The 21,660-nt window shown below is 37.6% G+C and overlaps 1 protein-coding gene across 3 annotated transcripts in view; it reads right to left on the reverse strand.

Annotated features, from left to right (window-relative positions):
• The window catches only part of zcchc7 (zinc finger, CCHC domain containing 7), a 55,626-nt gene that overhangs the window by 2,800 nt on the left and 31,166 nt on the right, over positions 1–21,660 (reverse strand). For all 3 annotated transcript variants that reach the window (XM_079463006.1, XM_079463007.1, XM_079463008.1), the window contains exons 3-8: positions 19,644–19,702; positions 19,384–19,515; positions 17,934–18,104; positions 15,543–15,578; positions 2,743–2,838; positions 1,711–1,828 (exon numbers count right to left, since the gene is read on the reverse strand). In XM_079463006.1, the coding sequence (XP_079319132.1) occupies positions 1,711–1,828; positions 2,743–2,838; positions 15,543–15,578; positions 17,934–18,104; positions 19,384–19,515; positions 19,644–19,702 (612 nt within the window). The remainder of the gene's footprint in view (positions 1–1,710; positions 1,829–2,742; positions 2,839–15,542; positions 15,579–17,933; positions 18,105–19,383; positions 19,516–19,643; positions 19,703–21,660) is intronic.

A 21,660-nucleotide genomic window follows, 5' to 3' on the forward strand; every position in this document is an offset into this window, starting at 1 on the left:
AAATGTACTTGTAATTTGTATTGTTATAATTGTGACTATTGCACAAGAGCAACAACAACTAAAATAAAATAAAACTATTTTAAAGTCTGAGGTAGCGGGGCTGTGCAGTAAAAGAGCAGCAGGTGGATCTCTACAGGAGCTTAATGTTACTTCAGATCTGAAGTGTTTGTATAGACCAAACTCTCCTGACATTTACGAGTCAAATAAAAGAGTCATGTGTACTATAGACGAAACAACAAACAGATGTGTCGAGTTTGTTTGTTACAGCATATGACTTTAGAACAAAGTCAATATATGTATTAGCCTCTTCTTAAAGGTACAGTGTCAAAATCAGAGCAATGATGTTGACTTGTCGACCAGTTCGTGCAACCCCTAATATGTACAGTGCATCCGGAAAGTATCCAAAGCACTTCACTTTTTTGTCTTGTTACAGCCTTACTCCAAAATGCATTCAATTAATTATTTTCCTCACAATTCTACGAACAATACCCTAATGACAACGTGAAAGAAGGATTTTTTTTTTAAATAAAAAACGAAAGTGCATGTCAGAGCACAAACCAAGCCATGAAGTCCAAAGAATTGTCTGTAGACCCCCGAGACAGGATTGCATCAAGGCACAGATATGGGGAAGGGTACAGAAACATTTCTGCAGCATTGAAGGTCCCAATCAGCTCAGTGGCCTCCATCATCCGTAAATGAAAGAATTTTGGAACCATCAGGACTCTTCCTGGAGCTGGCCACGCGGCCAAAGTGAGAGATCGGGGGAGAAGGGCCTTATAGAGTGTTCACACCAAACTCGGTTAATCGCGCTATTCGCGTGTAGTTGAGCGCTTGAACATTTTGAGTTTACTTGCATCATTCGTGCGTGAAATTCACATCATTACAACCGGAAATTCACTCTGACAGAGCTCCAGCATGTGAACTCCAAGTGAACTCTTTGGCCTGAATGGCAAGCGTCATTTCTGGAGGAAATCAGGCATTGCTCATCACCTGGCCAATACCATCCCTACAGTGAAGCATGGTGGTGGCAGCATCATGCTGTGGGGATGTTTTTCAGCGGCAGGAACTGGGAGAGTAGTCAGGATCAGCCAAGATAACAAAGGAGTGGCTACAGGACAACTCTGAGAATGTCCTTGAGTGGCCCAGCCAGAGCCCAGACTTGAACTCGATTGAACATCTCTGGAGAGATCTGAAAATGGCAATGGACCAACGCTCCCCATCCAACCTGATTGAGCTTGAGAGATCTTGCAAAGACGAATGGGAGGAACTGCCCAAAAATAGGTGTGACAAGCTTGTAGCATCTTACTCAAAAAGACTTGAGGCTGTAATTGGTGTCAAAGGTGCTTCAGCAAAGTATTGAGCAAAGGCTGTGAATACTTCATTCTGTGAACAAACTTCTTTCACATTGTCATTATGGGGTATTGTTTGTAGAAATTTGGGAAAATAATCAATTGAATCCATTTTGGAATAAGGCTTTAACATGACAAAATTGGGAAAAAGTGAAGCGCTGTGAATACTTTCCGGATTGCACTGTAGATATGAATCCAACTGAAAAAACTTGTCAAAAGATATCTTTCAGTTGCTCAAAGAGCAAATAATGGAGCTCTGCAGCCATCTACTCGCTCAAGAGACCCCAAAGACAATGAGTGTACACTAAATTAAGTTTGGATACGGGTTAATAAAAATGACAACAGAGAGAATTTCACAAACCTTTGGCCTTCTTTTTTAGTCTGTGCTCCCGGCACTTGATGTCTCTTGTCTGGTCGTAGTAAGAAACAAAGGGCAAAGTTGGATACGTCCCGTTATACATTCTTCTCTCAGGACATTCCTGCAGAATACACACACCACACATGGAAAGCCACAGATCATTACAGAACACAAAACGTGACAGAAGATGACAGAACTGAATGGGTAAAGGCTGAGCTATAATAACACTCCCTTTATGCATATTAGCTTTTAATGATATTCAATATTTACCATATTTATTTTTATTTAACATTTTTTATGTTTAACTTTATTAATTCAAGGAACCGTAATATTAACCAAACATCACTCTCGTAAAAAACTGCTTAAAAACAAAACTTATTTCCTATACACTGTCTCAAAGCAACAACATTAACGTTACTGCGCATTTACGCTTTTATGGCCAAATGTATAGATTATTTTGCATAGCAAGAAAAAGAAATAACAATCAAAAATAAATTACATTAGCAAATTGCAACTATTATCTTGGCTTACCAGTAGAGGAACCGTCAACAAATTGTTTATTTAATAAAAATGATTCATACATACATTCATTTTAAATAAAATATAAATTGTTATATTATTAGCCACTAACAGACCGATAAACAAACACAGGCCGGAAGTTAACTTCGGGCCAGGGTTGTGCGTCTGATGGAACCGTCTATACCAGAATGACATTTTCTTTTATATTCACCAATGTAACAATTCCATACATAAAAAGTAATATTCTATACTTTCGCTAAAACACACTGCGACTTCAGTAACCATTTTAGAGGGATGACAGAAATGAAACATTCAGAGTTTTGAATCAATTCATTTTTATACTGAACTAACTCTAAATCAATATATCAACTCATCTTTTCGTCTCCCAAGGTTTTATAACGTCTAGAGGACGTAACATCTTAATGCTCTTGTACTCATAAGACAAAAATGTTACCAGTCCTTTACTATTGATTTCACAAGTTCATTTTGAAAGAACCAAACAAAGACACAACTCACAAAACCATAGTGTCCTTTCTTAGAGCAGTTATAACAGTAGGCAGGTGTTTTGCAGGCATCTAGATTCTGGGATTCACAGATGGGTCCGGGTGTGATCTACAGAAACAGATAATAAAATGATCATTTCATTTTTGAAAAAAAAAATTCTTTATCATTACAGTATATTCTAGTAAAGCTACATTCTATTCTGTGTTATATGCTTTGGTCCAACACAGTTCCGCCAAAGAGAGTCGATGTCTATTTGTAGCACGAGCATCTGGTGTTTGACATTATACTGCAGTCAAGAGAGTCAAACAGGTCCATAACCCTCCAATCAAAGCGGAAATAAATTCGCCCGCAACAAGGGTCGTGGTCCTTCAAAAACATACACCACTACAACACCGTTCACATCAACTGAACGAACGCCCCATAGTCAGAATGACGCACCCTTTGTATACTCTTCATACAGACTACCAGTGTTTGTATACTCGACTTCACTCACTTTCTTTCAATGTGTTCTGTTAATACGAACCCTCACTAACATCTCCCATTTCGCTAGTGAATGATGACCCCCCGTTCTCTCTTTCTTTCTTTCATCAGCCTGTCCGTCTCCTCCTCCCACTCTTTCTCGCAGACATTCATATAATCTGTATATTTTTCTTTTCTTTGAGGTGATATAAGGGAGTGATTACCGAGGGTATCAATAAATCCCAGTAATGCGCTGCTGATAAGGCCGCCTTTGGAGTGCGCGTATGTGTGTGCGTTTCTCCATCTGGTCCCAGGGAGCCCGAAGGCGTTTCACGCTTCATCGGCCTCCGTAAATAAAGCACGATAAAGAAGGTAAGCTGACTGGCGTGAGCGTGTTTGCATGCGGGTGTGTGCGTGTCTGAAAACTACACACGTATTGTCTTTTAATGTCGCCTCAAGGGGGCGTCGAGTCATACACGCGCATTTTCAATAAGCCAGGACACACACGGTCCCACCACGTCATATTTTAAACATATCTTCCTCCATTCTGCACTCTCTCTCTTTTTCTGTCTGTTTTCCGCTTGAGTGGATAAAGGGTGGAGGGGTGAATGCTATTAGAAGCGCTGGTCATTATCAGGCCAGCGCTGGAGACTCTGCTCCATCTCCATCACAAAGGCACCACCGGTTACCCCCCAGACGCTCACCCTTCTCTCTCTCCAACACTTACTCGCTATAACCCCCTGAACCCAAAGCACTCAACCTACAACAGCTATCACCATTTGCTGTCCATTATTGGTGCATCCCACCAGCAAGCATCGCTATTACAATCGCTCATACTTAGGGTTAGAATGAGCGACCCTAAGTGTCAAATTTTAAGGTCCAGTGTGTCATTTTTGGACGATCTATTGACGAAAAATCAATATAATATACATAACTATGTCTTCAGGAGTGTATAAAGACCTTACACAATGAAGCGTTTTGTTTTATTACCTTAGAAGGAGCTATTTCTAACCTAAATACACTGCGGGTCCCCTTTCGCCATGTTGTTTCTACTGTACCCCTAACGGACAAACTGCTCGACAGAGCATGTAGATATGTTTGTAAATATGTTATCTCCTTCTGCAAATAAACAAAATATTTACTATTTACTTATTACTATGACAGCCACCGTAGTGCTTCGAAAGGGAAGGGTGGAGTGAGCCGTTGGTTGCAATTCAGAACCTCACCACTCGATGCCGCTAAATATCAAATATCATAAACTGGACCATTAAACTCACGGTAGTGAAAGAGGTGTGCAAAATGCAGACTTGCATCAAATGAGAGGCCTGAGACATAACTAAAGACTAGCGATAGATGAACAGATAACCATGGAGAGTATAAAATTTGTAATTTGTATCATAATTCTTTACGTTATTCGTATAATCAAAGTCAATTGACAGAAATTGTCACATTTGGCGGCCATGTTTGTAACGTCTCCGGGACGCTATTTTAATCAAAGCAAGTACAGATATTTCCAATAAATAATTAAACCTGACATGTACATTGGCTTCTAAACTTAAATTACACTAAAATCCCTTTAAGGCGCTTCGGTTACTGCGCATACGCACAGAATGGCAAGCGCCTGTGGGAAGCCTAGTTCCAGACTGATGATTTACCGATTGACGATTGGCTCTTTTTACTGGAGCGGCCATATTGAGCAGTGCAATCCCTCCCCATTCATAGTAATATGTTAATTTCACCTTTGATATAATGCATGAGAAAAGACAGATGTAGAGCAAGTGTATCCAATCATCATTCACTTTTTATCTTGACGCTAAACACTCCAGCATGCAGCTAAAGTCTTATTCAAACATTTCTGTGAGGTGTCAGAACCGCAGACCATTGGCAGCTAAACCTTTTACCACACAGACATTCACAAATTCCTCAGATGCGTGTGTTTGTTTTTAGTTCATTTTAAACAAGATACACTTTTCCCTTCAGACTTACAAGTCTGTTGTGGTAGTAGTCTGTTTTCGACGCAAAGATACATGCTACTGTGCTTTTAGCAATATGGTTGGCACTCACCTCGCAATACAAAACGATATACAGTAAAATACACAATATTCTAAAACAAAATGTAAATAAAAACTGAAATTTTCAATAACATTCGTTATTTTGTGAACCACAACTTACAAAGATTTAATTGAATCTTGACAAAGATGTTGTTGCGTTTACGCTTCTTTCTCAAAATGAATATTAGAGATTTTGGGTTCTGTGTTCCTCGCCACCGTTTGAATACTGTTTGCCAGGGCGGGGGGGCTGCTACCAATGCTTCCATTATATATCCTGACAAAGTTCACATGTTGGCAGCTCAACCAACAGGATTAAACAGACGTCATATTGTAAAACAATTAAGTTTGTATTTCAATTAGTGCTGCACGAATAATCATATCGCGATGTCTGGCTATGCGATTACATGATGGCAAAATGTTGTGATTATATCAAAGAAACAAGTGCATTCATGGACGTGACAAGACATCCATTCTAAGAGATATATGCCATTTTCTATGCGAGAAAATAAAACGAGTTGTCTTGTGTGGCGGTGGCGCGTGTGCTTGGTCACATTACTTGCGGGGCTTGCAGTGTGGAGACGGGAGAAATGGATGCAGAGCAGACCGACACTGAACTAGTGCCCAGAAAAAATGCTTCCCCTGTATTTGGCGATATTTTTGTTTCAGGATATCAGACACTGAGCAGAGAGAGGTACTGTGCAGAATTACCAAAACTAAAGTTCTAAATAAAGTACTTAATAGAATGTTTTAGAAAGAGGATTCAACCAGTTGGTTGAGTAACAACCATTTAAAGTAACAGCAAAGATTATAGAGGTTTAAGTTTTACAGAGTTAACCACACATTTATATCCAGTTTCTTTTTCAAAGGAGTTCATACGAGTATATGTTACAATCTGCTTAAATGTCCGTTTGTTGGGATTATTTTCCTAAAAATGTGTACATCCGTATTTATGTTCTATTGGTTTATTTACCTGTACTGTTGAGAATATATATATATATTTCATCGCTACTAACTAAGCCCCTAATGCAAGAGATTCTAAAAGTCTTGTTCCGATTCTGATTCCATATATGATTCTTTAATACACAGTTCTTGCTTCACTTCCAGTTTGACATGAAGAATGCCAAGGTTTTCAAGCCAAGTTCACGTCCTGGCTTTAGGCCTCTTTTTTCCGATCCCGACCCGTTCCCATCTCTTCTCCTCAGTCACTTCCAGTCTGTTCTACATTTCCTATCCGACAATGACAACAAAAACAAAGGTTCTCGATTCCTAACCCTTCTAGCTGTATAGAAACTGTGTCCATCATATTTTCCAAAGCCGGCTATTCAAAATGTGTTTTAAACTTCTCTCCTGTGTTTCTCGAGCATCCTCCTTCTTTGTCTCTTAATCTTTATTATTAAATACATTCTGACCTCTGTCGCTCTCTAGACCTTTACCAGTCTTTCTATTTTACTTCAGCCCCACACTTTCTTTCATCTTTGCTGATATGTCATGCAAATTAGTTTGTGGAACGACCCTCCCTTCATCAAGCACACACCGTGCCCCCTCTCCTGACCTTGAGCTCATGTTATCGCACTTGGTGTGAAAAAGGGAGGAAAACTAACGGGGAACAAAAAGAAAAACGAGAAGATGACGACCCCCCCCACCTATTGCTCTGAGCATAAGAGCCGCTCTGTGGTCTTATTAATTACCTCTCTTTAGTGTGTGTGTATCACCTCTATCTGAAAGGATTATCGGGGCAGAGGGTGGCCTCTGATACGCTTGTGTTACAGGGCCAAGAGTCAAGGAGAGTATTCACACACACACACATACACACACACGCTCATAGGAATACTGCATTTGTTAAAATAAATTGCACCACACAGGCTTTTCAGGAAAATGTAGAGTTTCACCGTGTCTACACCGGACACGACTTGCGCGGCGCGACACGACACTTGGCCGCGTCAATTGCAAACAAAATGTAAAATTGTAATGAGTTCTAATGACTTCTATTGTCTCTTGTCGCAGCCCGATGCGACCGGCGTACAGTGTTTGCCTTTTTACATCTATTATCAACATCCTAATTTATGAGTAAAACAAATTAAAACCCGGAGATATCGGCTTACGCTATTTTGAAGTGCATTATGTTTGGAGTTTTACAGTAATGCTGAACATATCCCACTCTGACAAGCATTGACAGCAGTGAGATGAGCTTTCATCATATAAAACGATTTCAGATGTTTCCTGAACAGCATCTGTGGTCTAATATTTTGGATTTCGGAGCACTTAAATTTGTAAAATGTGTGGTAAAGAGTGATAAACATTGTGAAAAAAAAATCTGTTTGATTATTGAAAAAAAAATGCTTAACTAAATTTGAATAATTTTGTAATAGGACATATATGTGACCCAGGACAACAGAACCAGTTTTATGGGTACATTTTAAAAAATGTATACATCATCTGAATAAATAAGCTTTCCATTATTGTATGATTTGTTAGGATTGGACAACATTTGGTCGAGTTGCATCTATTTAAAAGTCTGGAATCTGAGGGTTGCAAAAAAAATTGAAATACTGAGATAATCGCTTTTAAAGTCTCCGTGAACTGGAAATTGCGAACGTTTTTAAAACCGTATTTTGACGTATTTCCGAGTGAAATGGAATTCTAATGAGAAAAATAGTGGGTGTGGCTTTTGTCTTTCTCTGTGATTTGATTGGATGTATAAAAAAAGATAGTTGAAAGGGAGGGGTAAACGGATGCTCTAAGATGGATAGTCATCACAGGATGGAAGTGCATTTTCAGATTTTAACCAAAATTTATGAGGGGACACGATTTTTAAAAAGAGAATGAGTCACATTGATAAACTATCTACAATAAACGTTGCAATATTGTAATTTTTTATTTCACTCGGACTTTAAAGTTATCCAAATGAAGCCCTTAGCATAGCATATTTCTCACAAAAATAAAGTTTTTATGTATTTATGATAGGATATTTACAGCATATCTTCATGGAACATGATATTTACATTATATCCTATATGTATTTTGACATTAAAGAAACATAGATCATTTTGACCCATACAATGTTTTTTTCAGCTATCGCCCGTGCTAGTTTTGACTGGTTTTAGTGTCCAGATGTATAGATGTGGAATTAACATAAACATTTATCTACACTACAACTGCACCTTTACTTTATTTTCCATACTATATAAGATGTGCATGTGTGAACAAACAATGCAACAACAAAGAAACTGATATAGATATATTGATAGGCAGATATGTTGTAATAGGTAACAGTACAATATATATTTCTTGCATGTGTGTTGATGTTCGAATGTGTGTTGTAAACCAAGCTGTTACGAAATGTGTTCTATTCAACTCTACTCTATTCGGTTCTGTTGAAGCATCTGCACTTTACTTTCACACAGACTAATATACAGCCGCAGAAAAGAGACCATTTCAAAGACCATTTTATCTATAGGTATGTGTTTAGGTTATATTATCGGTTTGTTTTATTTTGTGAACGACTAACATTATTTCTCCCAAATTTCTAATTAAAATATTGTTTGAATTTGAATGTATTTGAAAAAATGAAAACTGGAGAAACTGGATATGCTCTGTATTTTTTCAGACCTCAAATACAGCAAAGAAAACAAGTTCAGAAACCCTTTGAAGCAACACAACAGTAATACACATATGTACATGTATTTAGGAAAAGCTCAAACAAATATTCTTTGTATTTTATAACCTTGTTTTTTATCACAATACTCTTATTTATATTGTACTGCTGTAGAATGTCTGAGCCTGCCACTGACATCATGTGCACATAACAAATAAAATCTCCATTTTACATTACATGCTTTTATTTTTTAATAATATTTTTATTAACATTTTTAACTAGATTAAATGAGATCACTGTTCAACTTTCCCTAACGCAACAACTATTGTTACCCTTTATTTTATTCAAAACGTTTCGTTAAAACTATGCAACTAACAAAGTAGTCAGGTTTAGGCATTTCTGCTCATTTTCACGTACAAAAGAACTACAGTAATAAAGAACAAGCATATTTCATGTACTTTCATTTTACACGAAGTGTTGTTTGGCTGTCACCTTCTTTACGGATCATTAATCGTCAAATCCTCTGGTAAACACTGCAAGTGTAATGAAGGTCACAGACACAGAGATGCACCTCTAATTGAACGGAGTTGAGTGCTAGCTAAAAACTGTTTCGAGTCATTGGGATTCAGGAGTGACAGACAGTGGTGATGCTTGTAACATTTCAAGGCAATTTCCATACCAATTTTTAAGAACTGGTTGCAAACATGACACATTGGCCATTATCATAATGACCGTCAGCCAATCACAGTCATTCTGTGCATGTTCGTTTCATAACTTACCTATAATTCAGATTTTATTTTTTCAAAGTGCCCTATGCCTCTTTCAAAATATGCCCTTCCTGAGCAACACCGAATCAGTTATATAAGCAAATAAATCACACTTACACACACAGCATGTCCTGGCAACAGTATTTTGCACCTTGGCTACAGACGGACACAACCTTAATCCTTAAACCCACATCAAATTCAAACTGTTTCCAGTGCAATCACAATTCAAACATGCGCACACAGTGTAAACAGTCTTTGTGTACTTAGTGGATTAGGGAGAGGGGGGAGATTTGAGGTGCTTTTTGCATATGTTATAGAAAACTCAAGGGAACCCCCTTTAAAGGGGGAGAGAGATGGGAAAAAAATAGGGAACGCTAAATGATAGTAAAGCAAGTGGCATCCAGAAGCTCCAAATCCGAATCCTGAAGCTGCCATCTTATTTAGCTTTCAAAAATGATCGGTTTTATTTCATCAAACGCCAGGGGTAATAAAACAAATTGTTGCTCATCATTTCCTAAATCCCGATATCTCACTTGGAATATGTAGAAAAATGTAGAATTTTCTAGCTACCAGGTTTTCATGGAATGCACATACTCACTCATCCTTGTGTAACAAATACAATTTACTATGTTTGTAACTCAAATGTGGAGACAAACACACAGTTGTGCGGTCTTACACACAACTTATAATGCTATCGACCCCTGGTCTGTCATGCAGTGGCACACAGTCTCTCTGTGCCCGTCCTCCAAAAGATAACCAGAAAGTGTGTGTGTGCGTGCACAAGTGTAAAAAAAATATTTTAAGGAACATACACCTTTAAGTACAAAAAAAAGAGTCATCATTTATTCACACTTATGTACTTTAAAACCCATGAGACGAAAACACAAGACGAATACGATATTTCGAGAAATGTCCAAAATGTGTCTTTCTATCCAAAAATCGGTAGTCAATGGGGTCCAACATTGTTGGATTACTAAACGTCTTTAAAATATATTTTCTGTGTTTCATACAGATTTGGAATGACAATGTTAATGTCTATGTTGCCTGTGATTCTTTAAGGTTTTATCATGAGAAATCAAATTGTTGATTTAAATGCAAAAAAATTGCATTGTTTTCTAGGAAACTCCCTGAACACTCTATGAACTCTAATATTCTGTTCCATGGCAATGCTGAACATACGTAATACTGTACAAATATTACTGAAGTTAAAAAAACATGCAATATGTTGCACACACTGTACAGTTAAACAAAATGATGTAATGCATACGATTGTTTTACATTTCTGCCACAAGACTGAAAAAGACAAATATTTCCCCCCTAGGTGGCGCTATGAAACCATACTCTTTTCGGAATTGTCTTACATGCACTAACATATAATCTGCGAAATATAGATATAGTTCTGAAAAACAGTATCTCAATGAATTCAATCAGATCTCCTCAACATCCATCATGTCTAATAAAGAGCAGACTGTCAGTTTATCACATGATTCATGAACAGCTTTATCCTAGAGCTACACTTTGACATTTCACTGAACTGTTCCTTTGGGAGTCAAATCAATACACAACCTCTAAATAAAGTCCGTCTGACAGCCTCTCTGGCTTTCTCTTAGAGACTCTCTTCTTCAAACACATCAGAATACAGTGAAGAGATCTTTACATTCTGACAAAATGTCACCAAACTTAAAAAGCAAACTAAAAAGGTTTTCTAATAATCAAACACATTTGAATCTGTACACAAATGATCATTTAATAACATAAAGCTAAAATGATGTTGAATGAATGTTCAGAGTGTGTGTAAAGCTGTAATCTAAGCAAATGGTGGATACTTCGACAAAGATAAAAGAAAATGCCAAATGTGTGTTTTTTATATTATTTAAATGTAAATTATCTTTTGGTCATGCTTAAGTATATAAAGCAGACGTTCTGAAACGTTTTTGTTGCAAGGCCCCCTTCGTGCACTGCTTTGCGGCCCCCAAATAAAGACTTATAATCTTAATCTTAGAATTTTCAACAAAAACAAATTCAAGTTATACAACCCTGGAACATCAACTCTTTTGGTTGGTTGTCTTATTTTTCTGATGTTTGATACATTTCTATCATAATTCATAGAATTCCAAAAAGTCTGTGCCCCCTGGATCCATCTTGGGGCACCCCAGAGGGGCAAAGGCCCCCAGCTTGAGAACCACTGATATAAGGGCTTTTACAGCTGAAGTGTCTCTTAATCGTCAGTAGATAGTCATGTATAGACAATCTTCACACAAATTATTTGCTCTCTATTTATTTACACCTTTGTGCAGACTGATTTCAGATCTTTCCATCTTCTGAGAGCATAATGAATAATAAATGTAAACTATCCGTTTCCTAAATATATATTGCAAACACGTAAGACACAGTAATACTTCCTGTTAACAATGATTTTAACATCAGATATGTGTATCGTTTGGCATTTCAGTGTTAGAAATGACAAACCGAAGTCAAAACCATTTGATTTAATTATACAGGTTTTTCTCTGATATAATTTGCCTTTTCTTAAACTTTCTCCTATAAAAGAACGACTCATGGTGCATGTTGATCGCTTTGAGCCTTTAGACTGTACGTTCCTTATACATGTCACTTATGCAAGTAAATTCAATTTATTTTCATTACTGTGTAACGGATTACCAGGCTGATCAGTTTGAGGAGGGCAGGGATTTTAAAAAGTAGTTTAAAAATGCTAATTGCTCACCAATATCCTCTTAAAATGCTTTGAATCCGTATGCCCACCAGGCGTGTCATATCTGAACCAAAACATAAATGCTCTGTAGCGTGCAGATAAATACACCAAACACTATGAAAAATGTGTTCGTTTCTGTCCAATGGGAATGTACAAATCTGTATTCCTGAATAAAGGATGTCATTTATGTGTTAACTCAGGCCCTAAGAGTTCACGATGTGGAGACCAGTTTGTGTTCGGGTCAAGAACGGCACCCAGCTGAAAATACGGCCCAGACGTCTAAACAACTTTTTCTGCTTGTGCCTCTTCTCTCAATTCCTCTCTTTGTGTTACTGTACGACACATCTGCTTTGTAAAACTTTCACTCTTTGCTTAGCTTCTGTGAACATTCAAACTTTTTTCTCTTTGCGTCTCCTCTGGGCTTTGTGGCAAACTCATGAGTTGAGTGGTTGTTTGTTAGTGAAGACAGGTGCAGGCCTAACCCCCCCCCCACTCACACACACACACCCACGATAGACAGACCCAGTAGAAAGGGACTGGTCTGACAGAATGCCTTTTCACACCTGACTGGGCCTAGCATAGGGCGACAGGCCAGAGCTCCCAAAGCACGACACACACACACACACACACACGGTATCTGTACTGTATTTAACTTTGAGCCCTCCAGACTCCGGGATAGTTTAAAGGCCTTAAAGACCGTCTGTTGAGGGTGAATCAATTTAAGTACCTAAACACACAAACAGAACCAGGGCAGGACCCAGAGGATGAGGTGTGTAAATACACTAGCAGATGGACTCAGCCCAGCAGAACCAAACGGGTCTGGAGGAAACCATCACACGCTATGGTACACTCTTAAAAACCCCACAGAATCAAAAGAGCTCCCAAATGTCAGCCACACAACACAGGGTGGAGGAAATCCAACCATGGCAATACCAAAACAATAATTTGACCTTGATGGACATTTGCTTTAGTATTCATTTACTGGAAAATGAAGTAAATATTCATGCTTTTACAGATATTAGTGATTACATTTGTTTTAAAATATTGAAGAGAAATATTTTAGCAATTCCTAGTTTAATGAATATCATTATATTTACTGAATATCCCCATACGTTTAAGAATACCTTTTATTTCCTTTGAATAAATGCATTTTTCTGGCATGCAAATCTCCAATCTTAATATGTTCAGGATTTCCTTTAGCTGGACAGTTATTATGACTGTAAACTCAATAAATTAAATTAATATTGTTTCTCCTACAAACAATCAAGGCATTATCCATTATTTATGATTTCAATAACTATAACATTTTAAAGGAAACAACTATGGTAATTGTCTGTGAGGTGCCACAATGATATTTGGGTAATTCCAGCTCTATGGATGTGAGATGATAACTGAACATTGTGAGAATTCTGAACATTCTCTTTATATTTGACCCAACCCCTTTTGACAGTGTTTAAACATCAGAAAAATGTCAGTCTATGCACAAGTTTTCTATTTAAAAAAGGTAAATAAACATGAGTTATGGATGTGAGAAAAAGGACACCGTTTTTGAGAGACGATATACTTTGTAGGATTTCAGTGAATAACAATGCACAAACAAGAAACAATTACACCCGAGAAATGGAGAAGGGATGGCTCTTCAAAGACCACAAAATGTTTTTTTTATTTAAATTTAAATGTGCCCATTTATGAATTATATGTACTGTTATGGAGGTGACAATTCTAAAACGTCACTTATCTGACGATGGATATCGTGGTTTAAAAATATAAAAAATGCCTTGCAAACTTTAAGAACGACCTCACAAAGGTATCTGAAGCACTAAATGACATCTGACTTTAGTTCTATCAGTATAGTAAAAACCTTAGCTAAAAACTTTATCATTTGATCACGGGGAACTTACAGTATTGATGAGAAAGACAGAGTAAGAACGAATTTTGGAACTACGTTTACCCCTCCAAACTCCTCTTAACAGCCCGAGAGGCGCATTTTCATTTCTTTTTTCCCTCTCTCTCCACTCCGCCACCCCGCGCGCTAGGCTAGCGCTAACGATCTGGCCTTTTCATTAGGCAGGCAAGCTAATTAGACTGTGTGTGTGTGTGTGTGACGGGTCGAGTGACTGCTCGCCGCAGTGCGATGCTGGCAGGCCATTTCATGCTTTATCACGTCTTTTAATTGACAAACAACCTGCTCTTTTCTCTTAGGCTGAGATCTATATTCCACGAGTCTGCGCGGATGTGTGTGCGCGCGTGCAGATGTTTCTGCGCACCCCTTGACGTTTAGCTGCGTGTGTGACTGTCACATGCCTTCTCACCCCGCTGGATCTTTGGGGAGAAATTGCTCACTGACTTTGCCAATTAACTACTTTCAGATTGTTCTGTGACAAAACACACACAAACACACACTCAAATACTTTGAAACTCAATACAATTTACATATAAACAAATCACGTCATTCTAAGTCCCGTTTTCGAAGATGATGTCCTGAAGACTTTTAAAACCAAGCGTATGAACTTTTCTTCTGAGTCGTAGACACGGAGGCTGGTTATCAAAGCAGCACTTTGTATAGGTAAAGTGATAGTTCACCTAAACAGAAATATTCTGTTCTCATCGACTCACCCATGTGTTATTCCAAACACGTATGACTTCTTTCTGCCAAACACAAAAGAAGATATTTTGAAGAAAGCCAGCACCCATTCACTTCTACTCTATGGACACAAAGTGAATGGGTCCCGGTTAACAAAATGTTTCTAAATATTTTCTTTTGTGTTCTGCAGAAGAAGAAAGTCTTACAGGTTTGAAATGACAAGAAGGTGAAAAAATTATGAATTATCCCTTTTAAAATGTATTAACCGTACATTAAAACAAAAAACTATCGGCACTATAGTTAAACCACTGCTTATGTAATGTTTGTAGGAAAACTCCCCTCCTCGTGTCTCATATACATGCGTGTTACATGTAAGTGCAACATTATCAGCAAAATAACATATATAACAGGTTATTTACATTTAAATGTAACTACAACTAATCCAATTACCCTTGTCATCCTGTACAAATACTACTAAGGAGTCAAATGTTTCACACCCTTGACATTTTAAACGTTTCTGCTATTGTCACATTTTCTTGCTTAACACAGTTTGTCATCCAGAATTCCCTCAAGCTAATTCTGGATGTGTTTAAATTGTTTACATAAATATGAATAAGCAGACACACTGAGACAAGAAGCTTACCGTTTGATGGTACTGTCTCCAGATTTCTGTACAGGCCTGTTAAAATAAAAGCAAAGAAGTGAGAACATTCTCATTGCGAGACAAAGAACCACAAAACCTATACATGCAAAACATTTGTGCCGTTTTTCCTGGAATCTTATTGGCTAAAATATATAATACCACATAGTTTAAAAAAGGAATCACATTGCAGTTTCTAATAAACAAAGAAAAACTGACTGAGGAAATTGAGAAGATAAAATGGGCCCCAAAAACTGTGACGCTTTTTTCAGTTCCTACGACTTAATGTTTTACTGTTAAGACAGCAAATGAAAAGACAATATTTGAGAAGGCAGAGGAAACCTTTTTAAACAAGAAAAGATGACAGATGAGACGAGATGTAAAGACATGGATGAGAAAAGAACAAAAGACATGAGACAAGAGAGCCATCTCAACGGATAACAAGCGAGTATGGTTAATGCCTTTGGCCTTCCTTTCCCTACATCTAACTGGAAATTGAAACTGCTGAGTGCACAGCAGCCGGACTCATTTACGCAGTAAGCTTTTCATTGAACCCCACCTGAGAGCCGAGCAGAGAGTGAGAGAGGCTTTACCACCCCCTGTAGGCTTCTCCTGCTGACTGTATTGAAGGAAACATTCAAGAACCCTTTAAGAATCTGCTTGCCTTTCCTGCACTCGCTGTGACAAGATGTTACAGCAATGAAGCTATTAAAAACCCATCTCCATACTGCCCGATACCAACAGCCTGAATTTTCCCACTCATTACAACATTACTCTTTATAATGGCATGGGAACATGTGATCACTCTTGATCACTATTATTGTCTGACACAAAAAGAAATGATCAAGTTGTGTTACAGAGGCCTCAAATAAGAGTTGCAAATATATATATATATAGAGAGAGAAAGGAGAGAGAGAGAGAGAGAGAGAGAGAGAGAGAGCGCAAGAGAAGAATATGCTGGATGAGGTAATGGAGTATATATATATATATATATATATATATATTTGACAATATAAGACAATATCTTTTTAAAAGCTTACATACATAGAAGTTTAAGAGGACTTCGTTTCGATCTAAATCTAAAGGCTTATGCTTCATTGTTATATTTCTTTGCACACAAAAATGTGCTGCCTATTTTTTTTAAAGAACAGCCAAATGGTCCAAGCATAGATCAAGAATCTGGTCGATAAAATGGCAGAAGATTTTTGAAATCCCAGTTTAGTTTACTTTGAATTTGCTAAAATTCTTTATTTATTTATTTTATTTGTCACAACAGTATCTCATTGTTCCATTTGTGTTAAAATTAGCAAAAAAAAGATTAATAATATATAGTAACTGACCATAAACTTTTGACGATTAGTATAATACTTTTTTTAAAATAAATATTTAAAACTGAAAATCATGTTATTAAATATATATTCATATATTTGTTAAATAAAATAAGATCTTTATAAACGGTTTCAAATCAAATTTTGTAATACTTTTTAGTCCTAATGTTCAACATAGAAATAACTAACTACGTAACTGTACATATAGCATGAATAAGCATGTTTCAGCAAATCAGACATTGGAAAGTTAACGCTTTCCTGTCAGGCCTGACAGATTTGACTAAGTTTCAGAGTTCATTGACAAGTCCCATACAGAAGCTATCTAGTCAGGAGTAATACTTGATTTAAAGCACAATTAAAACGCGTGTTGGCTTCTGAAGAAAGTTTGTAAGTAAACCAGTTGCAAAGATCAACCAGGAAAGCCTTTTCCTTCTTTAATACACAAATAAGATCAACAAACAACAACAAGTCTCAAGCAGATAATGGGCATAATGACTACACTTAATGTGACCAGACGTTACAGAATTAACATTCAGAACGACTTCCTATATCGAATAACACAATGCACTGGAATATTGTGCAGACCTAAATGGGTTTGTTTGTCAGCATGTTATGCATGAACGGGGCTAATTTTGTATCAATTAAAAGTGCGAAAATTATACTGAAACTGTTCCCAAATCACAAGACACCAGAAGATGAACGTTGAAGAAACATCAGCTAGCTTCTGAGGGGTGAGGGACTTTGCTGACTTCAACCATTGCTTTAACAAGCTCTATCATTTCACCATTTCATCTGCTGTTTCTGAAAGTCACATTTTGACTTGTTTCTCTTTTCCACCCCCCCGTTTCTGTGTCTCTCTCTGTGGGGTTGTTGTTGGGGGGTGACGAGTGGAGCGTGTGTCCCACTCACAGCCTGTGAAGCGTCTGTCTTAATGAGAGAAGGAATGGCCCAGGAGATACACACACGCACACAAAGCAACACTATACAGTTTAATAAACACTTTCTATTTCACACAAACATCTTTTAGAATCTACACCCCAACATACACACACAGGGCAATACTCACATCAATGAAGTGGCCGGACATTCCACAGCGATGGCAGCGTTTATGCCAGTAAGCTTTCTCCAGACAGTTGTTGTAGGTGTGGCCGGGCCGCCGGCAGTTTGAACAGTGACGTTCCGGACAGGTCCGCGCTAAGTGTCCCCGATGCCCACATAATGAGCAGCACGGCACCTTCTGCTCGCAAAAACACACACATAACCTGACAAGTCACAACAGGCACAATTCAGCCACTTCAATGTGCCGATGAACCTACAATTACTACAACAATAAATGTCATTTCTTTCTTTTGTGCCGTCTTTTAACACCATCTAGTTTTACCAAGAAGGTTCAATCATTTTCCTAGAACAATGTCCATGTCAAGGGATTGAAACAATTCTGTTCAATTATTCTAAAAAAAAAAAATCACAATTTGCAAATGGCACAATAATAATACAGAAAGGAACCATTCTCACATTTATATTGAGTTTTGAGAAACATTTTGCACACTTGTAAGCTTAGTTTATACAAGCTACAATCCACTATACCATTGCTGATCGGCAACCAAGTCTTCTTCTATCATAAACAATGTTATATTAACTAATAAATGTTTCGTACTAAAAAGCAATGTAGTGGATTACGTTTTTAATGTTTTGATGACAGAAAGAGTTGAACCTACAAACACAGATAAAGATACAAATTTAAGATTAACCTTGTATCTAGTTTAAATATAATGTACGTTCTCTATAGACGGTTTCAGAGGCAGCAACAGGAATATGAGTTATGTGGCAAAAAAGAAGTGATGGTTCCCGCAAAAATTTAAATTGTGTCATCATTTACTCACTTTCTTGTCATTTCAAACTTTTATGAGTTTTATTTCTTGCGCAGAACACAAAAGAAGATATTTTGAAGAAAGTTGGGTCACCGAATAGCACTGTTACCGGCATTCTTCAACATATCTTCTTTTGTGTTCTGCGGAGGAGAGAACGTCAAACAGGTTTGAGAGGACAAGAGGTTGAGTAAATGATGACAGAATGTTTATTTTTGGGTGAACTATCACTTAAAATCCCTGTAGACCTCCGCAAAGAATCTTTTACTGTTAGTAGATTAATTTACTTTAATACAATACAATTCATATACAATTAAATATGAATAAAAATCAATATTAGTATACATTTAATATAAATAATAATATTATATTATAACCAAACACAGACCGGAAGTTAACTTCGGGCCAGGCGCGTGTGTCCGATGAAACTGCCTATATGTTTCATATCAAACTAACATAGCTATAGGAAATCCGTCTCAATCGTCCCTCAAAGTTTCATAACACTGGAAGAGATTATATTTGTAATGCACTTTTATTAATGTTGGCTGTTACGGTGTAATAATATGCACTAAATGAAAAGGAAAGCTTAACAGTTGGGCAAGTGGATGTAGTGTTATTAATGACAGTAAACAGAGGATAATGAAATACCTTCGGTGTGGGGCAGTTTTTGGAGAGGTGGCCGATCTTGCTGCAGTTGTGACATGTGACAGATTTGTTAGTGTAGTAACGGTTTGACAGACGCCTCGGCGTTGGGCCAACCCCTTTATTATAGATCTGAGCCTACTCACAAACACACAATAGTAACATCACCTAAGAATTAGAAACTTAAACATATACATACATTTAAAATAGAAAATTATATTTTGACGGTATAATCCGTTTGTTCATTTAGCATTTAATAACCTTACCTCTTTATCCTTTTCTGAAACAACCCAACTGGTCTTTTTCGCTCCATCATTTACATGTTCTGCAAAAACAAAACGATCAGCACATGAGAAAAAAAGACAAAAGTAAAATGATAAACACAGCATTAAATAAAGCTTCAATACAATATACATACAAGTGCGTGTTTGCATAACACAAGAGACCCACTCCCTTAATTTGACCTTTTTTAGCTCATTCTCAAGAGACGTAGAGACAGTTACGACAGCCATACACAGCTGCACACCAACACACACATTATTATAATACAGCGCACACACACATACACACACATACAGAGTAACCAAAAGTCCCAAGTGATGAGAGAAACAACACACTTCTGCTGACCAGGGTCACCAATTACAGATCCCAGATTCGTGTTGTTCTTTGAGAGTAACATGTACTACTAAGACACTTGCAACACAACAATTACACTTGCAAGTGCACACTTACAGTCACACTATTACATACAATTTAAAATTTTACATGTATTAATAGAAATTTGTGTAAAAAACCCCCATATATTTCATGCATTTGTGTGTGCGTGCTTTTTATTTTACACATTGCGAAAATGGCCCCCAAACATCCCTGAGGACCCCAAGTAAAATAAACAGGAAACATTGCCTTTAATCCTGATGCCCCCCTTCTCTCTTATTCGCTCTCTCACACACACACACACACACCTCCGTGTCTCTACGTGGGGGAAATGCCTCGTCAGTCACGGGCCAGCAATCACACAAAGCCAGAGAAAGGAGGACCTCACTATGGTAATCCTGCCAGGCCTATTCACAATGACTCGCGCACACACAACAAAGATACTTTAATGTGCTTAAAACATCTAATAATATGAATATTAAAAAGTTTTCATAAATCTACCAGGTCTTCAAATCAAATCCTCCTCATACACTTCATATAAACAACATGTCGAGTTTTTCCAAACGCGGCGAGAAGGGCTTAACGTTGAAATACACGATGCTGCCAGAGGGGGCGCTAGAGAGTAAGCCATAGTCAACCGTACTAAAACCTTTCGCTTGCGCTAAACAGTAAGAGAGATGGTGGGGGGGAGCGGAATAGTGACAGATGCTACTTGCATGTCTCATAGGTATGCTAATTAACATAGAACCAACAAATACAAATAAGAGGTGTGCGTACAGGGTGCAACTTTATCAGTGTGTGTGTTTTAATGAATTCCAGCTGACTAATAGTCTGAGAGAGAAGAAAGCTGGCCACCATCTCTGGGTCCATGGAGAACAAAGCGAATGTGTAGGAGAAACTAATTAACCATGAACACAAGCTCCCATTAGAGAGACTTAAACACTATTCTGACTTTTAAAGTACTCTCTGTGCGGGGAACAGGCCACCGTACGACTGTATCTAGCGTATCTGAAAACAAACTCTGGGACTTTTTTCTGTGTTTCCTTTTACAGTCTTTCAAGGTGGAATGTGTTACTTTGAATCAGCAAACACCCCAAAAAAAGCATTCAAAACCTAAAATGAGCAATAAGTGTACGATTTAAAAGTTGAGCTGTTGCTATGATTTATTGTGAAATGCCAGTTTGACGTCACCTTGCTAATGTTTAGTTTAAAAATGAAGCATGTATGAAACCTGCAGTTTTTTTAAAATAAAAATAGTAGTTCGAGATCTTGGTAGGTACCTAAAAGGTTGCTTTCATATTAGTGCAGTCCAGGGTTGCCAGCTCAGTGGTTATCCTGTGGAATTGGGCTACTTATAAACAGATTCCGCAGGTTGTTTTTTTCAGCGGGTTGAATTTACAAATGTAGTTGACCTAAATGCGTGTATTGAACTAATTTACTCTACCAAATGTATTCTAACAATAACAAAACTGAATCGAACAATGAATCTGATGAAACCACGCCCCTTCTAAAAATGCACACACCCACTTCTGCATAGGCTTTTTAACGAAGATGCGGCGGCTGAAGGTCAAGTTCACCCTCAAGAGCATTTCGACGAATAATATCACTTTCAAATGTATAGTTATTCTC

Source organism: Barbatula barbatula (assembly GCF_947034865.1).
Source record: "Barbatula barbatula genome assembly, chromosome: 8".
Taxonomy (NCBI): Eukaryota; Metazoa; Chordata; class Actinopteri; order Cypriniformes; family Nemacheilidae; genus Barbatula; species Barbatula barbatula.